Source organism: Aplysia californica, unplaced genomic scaffold (assembly GCF_000002075.1).
Source record: "Aplysia californica isolate F4 #8 unplaced genomic scaffold, AplCal3.0 scaffold00107, whole genome shotgun sequence".
NCBI classification, from domain to species: domain Eukaryota; kingdom Metazoa; phylum Mollusca; class Gastropoda; order Aplysiida; family Aplysiidae; genus Aplysia; species Aplysia californica.
The window spans coordinates 115028-125987 of NW_004797377.1; the positions used below are offsets into that span (position 1 = coordinate 115028).

General features: G+C 42.1%; 1 protein-coding gene across 1 annotated transcript in view; it reads right to left on the bottom strand.

Annotated features, from left to right (window-relative positions):
* Positions 1 to 10475, bottom strand: part of LOC101864215 (adenylate kinase isoenzyme 6) — a 12296-nt gene extending 1821 nt beyond the window's left edge. Inside the window, exons 1-3 of the mRNA XM_005095563.3 lie at positions 10359 to 10475; positions 2989 to 3140; positions 2034 to 2179 (exon numbers count right to left, since the gene is read on the bottom strand). Coding sequence (XP_005095620.1) covers positions 2034 to 2179; positions 2989 to 3140; positions 10359 to 10404 — 344 coding nt within the window. The 5' untranslated portion in view covers positions 10405 to 10475. The remainder of the gene's footprint in view (positions 1 to 2033; positions 2180 to 2988; positions 3141 to 10358) is intronic.
* Between the last annotated feature and the right edge of the window lie 485 nt (positions 10476 to 10960).

The following is a 10960-nucleotide window of genomic DNA, read 5'->3' on the forward strand; positions in this document are numbered from 1 at the left end:
ATGACATGAATCAGCCCATTTACAATTCTACTGTGCTTGAACGAGAAATGTCCCCCCTTTGGGAATAGCCTAAAGACACTACAGTCAGTGGCACTGCCCCACGGGGTTCTCAATGAAATTCCCCCAAAATTATATCAATAGAAATGTGGTTCAATGTAGAATGTACATGCAGAAACGCATGAGGAAATATACATAAATTAAAACGTTATGGGAGGTAGAGTGGGGTCACCCCCTCAGCAGCCTTGGTTCATGGGATTTCCCCTGGCACAGGGGCCTATTTACCAGCAGCTTTGAAGGGGTTGAACAAGCCAAAGGCCAGTAAAGGAAGACAAACAGGTGAAGAAATGGAAATGGATTGGGTACACCCTGAGGAGACCCCCGACAAGCATCATCAGACAGGTTTTGATGTGGAATCCACAAGGAAAACGTAAGAAAGAAAGACCAAAGATGACAATGAGGTGAGCGGTACAAGCAGACATGGAAAAGGCAGGAACATCATGGAAACAGCAAGAAAAGGACGCACAGGACAGGCTTTGCAGGAGAAATGTTGTTGATGGCCTTTGCTCCCCTGGGAGTTAAAAAGGGCAAGAGAGAATTGGACTAACATGAAGTGACAGTCCCAGCCCAATCCTTAAAGAGGGTTAACAAACAGAAACTTTACAGAACTCTGAATAACTGCCAAGACAGCCTAATATCAAATACTCCTTAAAGGAAAACAAAATCTCTAAAATCTATGAACAAAAACAACCACCCGAAACATTTCTTCATCAAAAAAAATTAATAACATAGAAAGTTGTACTTACTGTCAAAAAGAGTTTTACAGCACTAGCAACACAAATAGGTGATATAAATGTTGAAGACTAGAGGTGTTACTACAGTGTACTCGAGAGTAACATACAAAGAAATGGAGTGGAGATAAGGACACTAGATGTTTGATATGAAAGGAAGAAAAAACAAAACAATACCAGAGCAGTGATATGAACGCATTTTCAGGTGTGAAAAGTTGACATCAGACAATTTTTCTACACATTGCAAGTAAAAATCATGGGTACCATCAAGGCAAGCCTGAGTGTGAACATTGTTTAATCTAATTTTTTTCTTAATTTAATAACAAGTTTCTTTCCCTTAAGCATTTGCCAACTTGAAGCACTTATAGAACAAAAAAACATACATTGATTCCAACAACTGAAGCTGAAAAATAAGGGAAATTATGCTGAGGGTCTGTTTGAAGAGATTGCCAACAACCAACCCATACACCTATATTTTTACCAAGGTTTTGTTTTGCTTGATAGTAGTTAAGCAAAAATTTCTTTTACTGCGGCCCTCTCTCGTAGAATCATCGCACTGACAATTTTTCTAGATCTAGACAAATTTGCCCCCCAAAAAAGTTTCTTTCTGACAGTGATTTTTCAGCCCCGGCAACAATCCGAAAATACACAGAAAGAATGAGTGAATAAAAAAAAGGAGGAAATTGACACAAAAAGTTTGCTATCATCACCATGGCTTGTCAGATTTTTTAAAAGATTTAGTAGAGGTTTTACAGCGCTCGCAACTGCATACGGTCATGTGAGCGCCAGAAGATTAGAGGTGTTACAAGAGAGTAACAAACATAAAATAGAAGATGGGGAGATAAAGATGATAGACGTTCGATAGAAAAGAAAAAGCAAACCACATCAGAGCACCTGCCAACTACCCAGAGTCAGATTTTGATAAATCCGCTGGTAAAAATGTTGCCAACCAACCCGGAATGAATGCATAGCGAAATAATGGACAATTGCAGGAAATGCGCAATTTCAGGTTTCTATTTTGTTGAGAGTTACCGTAAATATCCAGAACTTGTACAAGACAAACACGAAGGCGAGTACGGATCCTTTGCCACTGAATTTCGGCGGCCCCACGCTATCAGTTTTTTATGGACAAAGTTGGTGACGATTGAGGAGCGAGTACAGAACTGTCAGATAGTACGGATGTCCGTAAAAATATGGAAGATCGGAAGCACTGTACATAAAACAGTCAAGAACAAATGCACAAACCTCTCAGTCAACCGAGAATGAAGAATGGCGTTGTCAGTGCGCAGAACAAATACAATGTCGAACCACCTCTCTGGAAAGAACTCACACGAATGGTAGTCAAGGACGTTTCCCCCCTGAGACATGCTATCTTCTAGTTCATCAATCACCTGAAAATATACCAAAATGAACAGAGACATTTTAAAAACTTCAGCATCGGAATTTTTCTCATTTGAGTTTGAGTAACATGCACAAGATAAAAATACAAGGGAGAAATAAAATAAAATGCAAAGAATTCTTTTGGTCGGCTAAACAAATATTCTCACAGCCATAAGTCTGAAGCAGGAATGCAGGTGGGCGTTATGACGGTTATGAGAGTGGATCAAGAAGTACTGGAAATTGTAAATATTTACATGTGCCTCAAAAACTGCAATTCCAAGGATAAGAAAACAGAACCTAAAACTTGGGATAGAAACTGGGAGATATGCATTTAACCATAGTGTTTAATTGTTTCTTCTTGGTCTGTCATTGGAGGCTCCAGTGGCTAACCTAAGTTGAGAGAGAAGACTCAATTGTAATGTCAAGCAAGTGTCAGTGACATGGGGTTTATATGGGCGGTCACTGGAGTGTGTCCTTGAGCAAGGCATGACAACCACAGACCAAAAGACAGGGCGCTGCACAGTGGTGACCAGCAATGGTATGTTTGTGAAATTGTTCTGGACTGGTATAATATTGTGCATTTATGTTATTTATGTAAGTATTGATATGTAGGTATGTATTTCTAATTAAGTATTTACGTATGTATTGTAACCCAAATTTCCCCACAAGGATCTTGAAATGTAATTTATAATTTATTGCTTATTTATTGTTTATAAGGCGAAGAAAATGAAGTTCCAGAACTGATCAAACGACCAACCCCATAGGTCTTCATAAAGTGTCATAAGCAATGCATTACACCGACTGTTCTTCAAAACCTTACTCTATCTTCGTCCAAAATTCCACACTGCAGCTCCTCATCATAACCATCCATACACTCAGCTTGTTCAGCAACTTCACCAACATTGACATATGACAACCCAGTCCGAAGAGCCAGTTCTTTGGCAAGGGTGGATTTCCCAGTGCCAGGAGTACCTGAAAAAAAAAAAAATTCATATAATTTCATCTATATAATATAATATGTAATACACTACTATTAATCTATTGGATTTGCATGGTCTGTGCAGAATCAGAATTGGACGCAGCTTTAAGGAGTTTATTACCTTGGTGAAGTTCTCAATATTTCAAACTTATCAGGCATAAAAACAACTTATTTACTACACGCTATAGCCTAGAGTTCAATGTATTTTCCAGAATTTCTTAGGTATATCACCAAAGAAACAATAAAAATTTACCTCATTTGAAACAAAACTAGATAAATCAGACCAGCTACCCTTATGAAATCTCAAAATCAGGATCTTCAGGGGAAAAAAATGGATTGTGAAAAAATCAGGATCAATGGCAAATCACCAAGATGACTGCCCAGCAGACTTTAAAAATTTCCAGGAGTGTCCATAAAAATCATAGTATGCCCTGTGCATGTGTGTGTGTGTTCTATCATTTTTTTAAAAATCCTGCACTCCTAGTTCAAATGTGTAACAATTCCCCCCTCCCCCAATAGGTCCTGAAAGACGCTTCTATCAGTGTGCATGAACTTAAGTTGACATTGCCAACGGTTGGTCCCCGTCCCCGACACACGCAGACGTCATGTCACATGATGTGAATGAGCGATTGAAACAGTTTTACTGACTGGTCTTGATGATGGGCCCGACTAACCAGAATTCGGACAAAGCATGTTTTGAAAGGAACAGCAGAGCTTTGAATAATATTGATCATTTGTATGTCGCAACTGAAACAGTTATCAGGCCATTATCAGAGAAATCTGAGGGTGGAAACAAAGCAAAAGTAAATCTGGAGAATGCCCAAAGTCGGAATGCCAAATGAATACTACTTCTATGAGTCTATAGTTGAAATAGCACGTGGGAGCAAAGGTTCAAAATTACTTATGTCGAGTCACATTACTAAATCTGTCATCGACATTTCGGAAAATAGTGCTCCGAATTACTGCTAACAAAAAGTTTAACGGGTGCTTCCTGCGACAAAGAATAAGGCAGAGTATGTTTTAAGAAAAATCTGGCGCAACAGACGGAACAAAAAAATCGGGGAGATCAAAATCAAGATGCTTGAACTTGAGATTTGGGGAAATAATTCAGTATAACCTGATTAAATCGGGATGAGTGGCAGACCAATCTGATCTACTTTTGATTGAGAGAGTCGACATAGCCTACATTACTTCAAACTTGCTCGGTGCCCATAATTATCTCACAAAAACCTCATGTTTGCAATAACGAACTCTCAGATTCAACAAAATTGAAGGTCAGGGTGTGAAACGGTTGTCGTCAGCTGATATCGCTGGTGGTTTTGTTCTTGAGCGAATCATTAATGACGGCTTGTGTGTGTGTGAGTGTGTCTTTGTTTGTGTGTGCACGTGTGTATGAGTCTGTTTGTCTGTGTGTGCGTGTGTGTGAGTCTTTGTTTGTGTGTGTGTGTGTGTGTGTGTGTGTATGCATTGTGTGTATGTGTGTTTCTCTCTTTCTCTCTCGATCTCTATCTTTTGAACACACACACACACATTTCATTTCCTCTCTGTCTCTGTCTTTTTTCATTCAGAAACACTCTCTCCCTTGCTCTCACTCTCTCTACCCCTTCTCCTTCATGCATTCAAATGTCTTCCCTCTTTCTGTATTCCGGAATACACCTACCTCTATCTCTCTCTCTTTCTTTCTTTCTCTCTCTTTCTTTCTCTCTCTTTCTGTATCTCTCTCTTAATCTCATCCTCTCTCTCTCTCTCCTCCTCATCCTCCTTTCTCTCTCAGATGCAGTTGAAATATTTTTTTAATTCACATATTATCGTAAAACATGTTTTAAGGCTTTTGAGTAGGCCTAATGATTTCTGTGTACATCAAGGTGTTGGAGTAATGATTTTTACTCATGCACTCGTCTCATATACGCCTACACATTTTATATGGTAGTGTCAATTGCCACCGAGCGACGCGGTGGCAATTGGCAAAAATTGACAGCTGCGTCAATTGCCACAGAGTAAATTGGAGCTCTTTTGCGTTGGTGAGTAGATCTAGCCTACTGTGCTCGAGTGCTCGGGGTTGTGCGTTCACCTCTCTGTCCCTCTGTCCCTCTGTGTGTGTGTGTGTGTGTGTGTGTGTGTGTGTGTCTTTTCTTGACCCCCGTCCCCCGGATTTATGTTACCCGATATAAAATGAATTTCTACTTGAGTTTGTGTGCGTTTGTGACCTAGAATAGCCTGTGTTGGTTCTACACCGAAGTGTAGGGTAAGGCTAGCCTAGATCTAGGCCTACGTCTCATTGAAAACACGCCAAGTTGGTACAGTGGAACTCGGATTTAACGAGCTCGGATTCAACGAGATGAGACAGATTCCCCGTGCTTTTTTCTTCTTTAAAATCAATAAAAATAATCCGGATTCAACGAGCTCTTAAATCAGCAAGCTCAGATTCAACGAGGTCGCTTCCAGGGTGAACTGCCCCCGCAGACGTGGCTTCACTCATTTTTCTCCCAGAACGAACTTTATCTATTCCCGGAAACCATCCATTGCAACTGCATCGTGAACCATTATTCACTTAGCCGATTGCATGCGACCAATCAGCAGCCTTTTTTTTCCATACCAACACATGCGTTGTTGGCTCGCGCACGGGTCTACTCTGGCGTGTGTCGGAGTCGGATGGGCGGCCTGCACACATGTGACTGTGTGTGTGTCGGGGAGGGAGGGGGGTGCACTAGCGATCCGGGCGTTGAACGTCGCAGATACAAACGCGTCACAGTCTTTTTTTTCCCTCGGCAACTGATCATTAATACAATGATAAACTAGTCTTGACGTAGATCTTCGTAATGAATTGTGCGCTTGTCTATGAATTCAAAAGTTGCCGTTATGCTAGGATCTACACAGCAACACAACTTTGTGGTAAACAATCGAGATGACACAGGAATGCATTTGAAGGAATCGGTTTTTTTTTTTACACAGCTCATAATATGCAGGCCTTTCAGGCACTACTTGTGACTTATCTTTATACATTACTTGCTCAGTGATTGTAATTGTCTACACAAAACCTCATGTTTGCTATAACTAACACTCGGACTCAACGAGATTTTAGGTCAGGCCCGGCGAACTCGTTGAATCCGAGTTCTACAGTACCGTAGCTCTAGACTAATGCTTATCCAATGAAATTAGGACCCATTAGACACACATTACGAATAGAAAGCTAAAAATAGTGTTGTTTTCAGACTTGACACCGCTTCACTCAGTGGCAATTGACACTATCGTCAATTTTTGTCGGTGGCAATTGACGTTACCATTTAAATCTGGTAGTATTTTGCATGCTGAACACGAATAGGGCCCATGGCCTTCATTTTTGCGGCAAATCAATCTAATAGATAGATCTAGGATCTCTGGAATCTAGATTCTAGATCTAGATTAGATTCTATTGAGTTATTGATGTTTGAAAAGAGAAATAATATTCGGTGTGTCTACGTACACGGTAAACGGGCACCTAGTCTCACCTGGTCTCAGTATCTATGTACACGGTAACCGGGCACCTAGTCTCAGTATCTATGTACACGGTAACCAGAATTAAAATAAATCAAAATTTGTCCTGTGCTGTCAGTTGCTGAAAAAAAAAGAAAGTCATTCAAGCGTCTTGTCGGGCTCGCCATCGTGACCAGTCAGTGAACCTGCGCGTGTGCACCACATTGTGAGTACCGGTTGGAGTCACCAAAGTTCATTAAAAGTCTGTGCGCTGCGAAGTATAGGGCTCCGGAATGGAGGAATTCTCCCCTGCTGGTGGGGGGCCCTGTAGTTTTACTATGGGGGAGCAAAGAAAACCCCTGCCGTGATACTGTGTGTTGTAAGAGGCGACGAAAAGTGCATAGGTCTGGTGGCCCGAAAAGTGCCAGTTTGCGGAGGGCCAACTACCCAACCCAGTAAAAAACAGTAAGTTACAGAAACATGGACAAACACAGCTTTTTATTTTTCGATCTTGGGAGACGGAGGAGCTTCTGCATCAGCAGGAACAATGAAGGACAGCGGACAAAGCTGAAAGGACTCTTCTGACCCGAAACCTTCTCTGTCGAACAAGTCTCTCCGGATTGCGTCGTGGAATGTTCGCACCTTGTATGAAGCAGGAAAGAGTTCTCAAGTAGTACAAGAGATGAAGAGATACAGGCTGCACATACTAGGAGTCAGCGAAACACACTGGATACAGTCTGGACAGAAGCAACTCGACTCGGGGGAACTAGTATTGTATTCTGGGAGGGAAGACAAGTACCATGCGGAAGGATTGGGAATCATTTTAAGTAAGTAGTAAGTATGCACAGAAGTCACTTAGAGGATGGGAACCACACGGGGAAAGGATCATCATGGCTTCATTCACTACAAGGAGCAAGAGCATCAACATGAATATAGTACAGATCTACGCCCCAACAAATGATGCGTCGGATGAAGACAAGGATGCCTTTTACAGCCAGCTCCAGGGGGTCATCGACAAACCTACCAAGGAAAGATGTCAACATCATAATGGGAGATGCCAATGCCAAGATTGGTCAGGACAACGTGGGGTATGAAAGAATTATGGGACAACATGGCTTGGGACAAATGAATGAGAACGGGGAGCGATTCGCAAATATATGTGTTTTCAACAGTTTTGTTATTGGAAGCTCTGTTTTTCACCACAAGAAGATCCACAAGGCCACATGGGTTTCGCCAGATGGAGTGACGGAGAACCAGATAGATCATTTTTGTATCTCTCGTAAGTTCAAGCGTTCACTGGAAGATGTCAAAGTACAGGAAGATGTCAAAGTACAGAGAGGGGCAGATGTTGGATCGGATCATCATCTGTTGTTGGCAAAACTCAAGCTTCGAATCAAAAAGCACGGAACCAGCACAGGAATCAAAAGAACAAAGTTCCAAGTAAGTCTCTCGGACGGACACAAGAAAGAAGAGTTTCAGCTGCAGCTGAGGAACAGATTTCAACCTCTGGCTGATCTTGACGGTGAGGACACGGAGGTGGATACACACTGGACCAAGGTCAAAGAAGTCTTTTACATCAACATGTCAAGAAGTACTCGGTGGGAAGAAATGGGAGCACAAGGAATGGATTAGCCAACACTCATTGGATTTAATTAGGATAAGAAGACAACTGAAGGCAGAAGCGAATGCAAGTAGAACAAGAGGATCAAGAGCGGATGCATTGGAGCAGTACAGGACAACAGCTAAAGATGTCAAGAAATCAATAAGAAAAGACAAGGAGGAATTCATAAACAGGCTAGCAGAGAAGGCCGAGGAAGCAGTGATAGGAGGGCACATGTGAATCCTTTACTAGACCACAAGGACACTTGCTGGAAAATATGGGAAACCTGAAGTACCTGTAAAGGACCAAGAAGGGAAAAGCATTTTTGGAAAGGAAGCTCAGTCTAAGCAATGGGTAGAGCATTTCAACAGTCTCCTGAACAGACCACCACTGAGTAACCCACGAAACATACTGCCAGCAAGAAATGAGTTACCTATCTGCTGTGATGCTCCTTCAAAACAAGAGATTCTGGATGCCATCAAAAAGCTGAACAAAGGTAAAGCGGCCGGTCCCGACCAGATTCCACCTGAAGTCCTAAAGGCTAAAAGCAGATGCTAATGTGACGGCAGACATCCTCCTCCCACTGTTTACCAGGATCTGGAATGAGAGCAAGTTCCGAAAGGATTGGAAAGAAGGACACCTCGTGAAGCTTCCAAAAAAGGGGGATCTCAACAACTGCAGCAACTACAGAGGGATCACTCTTCTCTCAATACCAGGTAAGGTCTTCAACAGAATCATTCTGGAGAGAATCAAGACAGGAACGGATCCAAGACTACGGGATGAACAGGCCAGTTTCCGGAAAAATCGCTCAACCACCGACCAGATTGCCACGCTGAGGATTATTGTAGAACAGTCCCTGGAGTGGAACTCCCAGCTGATTGTCAACTTCCTTGACTATGAGAAGGCCTTTGACAGTATAGACCGAGCGACACTATGGAAGATAATGAGACACCACGGAATCCCACAGAAGTTGGTGAACCTCATCAAGAGCATGTACGAAGGGACAAGTTGAAGGGTTGTACATGATGGCCAGCTCCCTGACAGCTTTGACATCAAGACTGGAGTGAGACAGGGATGCTTACTATCATTGTTCCTCTTCATATTTGCAATCAACTGGCTGATGAAGGAAACCACCAGAGGACACAGAAATGGTATACAGTGGACACCATGGACACAGTTGGACGATCTGGATTTTGCAGACGACTTGGCGCTTCTGTCGCACACCCAGGAACAGATGCAAGCAAAGACTTCAGTATTAAACAGCTTATCGGAGTCTGTTGGATTGAGGATCCATCCCGGAAAGTCAAAGGTCCTAAGGACAAATGCACAACGAAAGGAGCAGGTCACAATAGAAGGAAAGGCCCTAGAAAACGTTGAATCCTTCTGCTATCTTGGGAGCATAATTGACAGAGAGGGAAGAACAGGTGCTGAAATAAAGTCCCGCATTGGAAAAGCAGAGGCTGCTTTCATATCTTTGGATAGGATTTGGAAGACCAGAGAGATCTCACTTCGAACAAAGCTGAGGATTTTCAATTCAAATGTGAAGTCGGTCCTGTTGTATGGATGTGAAGCATGAAAGTAGAGAAACGCATCACAGACTACTTGATAAAGAGGATCCAGGTTTTCTTGAACAGGTGTCTAAGAAAGTTACTGAGGATCAGATGGACAGACAGGGTCACCAATGTGGCAGTGTTAAGGAAAACAAGACAGATCCCAGTCAGAGATGAGGTAGGAAGAAGGCGGTGGCGATGGATTGGACATACTCTCAGGAAGTCAGGACTTGCATTTAAAACAAAGAAAGTTTTGGATTGGAACCCACAGGGCAAGAGATCAAGGGAAAGACCTCGTGGAACCTGGAGAAGAATCACAGAAATCGATGTACAGAAAAGTGGGAAGACATGGACTAACATCAAGAGGCTAGCCCAGGATAGAGAAAGGAAGAGGCTAGCCGTACTAACCCTACCCTTACCCCAAGCCCTCAATTCTGCTCTGTCTCATAGTGGTCGCTGTTATGGAAGTCCTCCCAATCAATCAATGCATCTCTGTGTGTGGGTGCATAATAAGTAAAAATTTACCCAGTGTAATCCATCAAATGTCTATTCTAATACAACATGGCACATCTAAACATGACAATGATTCAACATCAAAGTACTGTTACCTGCAATCATAATATTAGGGGCTACACGTGACGGAACAGATGCCATGTTTTCGTTTTCCACACGCTTCACGCTCCGCTCAGCTCAGTGTGCAGTGTGCTTGCTTGCTTAGATCTAATGGTTCCCTCCCCTTGCTTGCTTGTGGTGTTGTCGGTCGGAAGCGCAGGCAAGGCCAAGGCTAGTCGGATCCTTTTCCTGTACTCGAGTAGTAAAAACTTCAATATTCGACTACTCTTAGGACGAATAAAAAGAACTATCAATTAATTGATCAGCCTTGGGCCCATAATAATTAATCCGAGAAATAGTTTAACTTTATTATCCCAGTGAGACTTTTTTAAAGAGACAATTGATTATAAGTGTATTGTTGTTCATTCAAATTAACGTTTTGAAAAACAGTGGAATTAAAGGGCAGATCAAGCTTCACATTATATAGATATCTAGATTCTATAAGTATAAGAACTTAATTTAATCCAGGTGCAATTTATAACAAAGTGTAGATCGGGAATAGCGGATACAGATTCTTTATATTAGGGCGTTTTCAAATAGTCATACCTCTATCGAAGCTCACTGTTACTCTCACTTTCAACTAAGATTTCGAAAACAA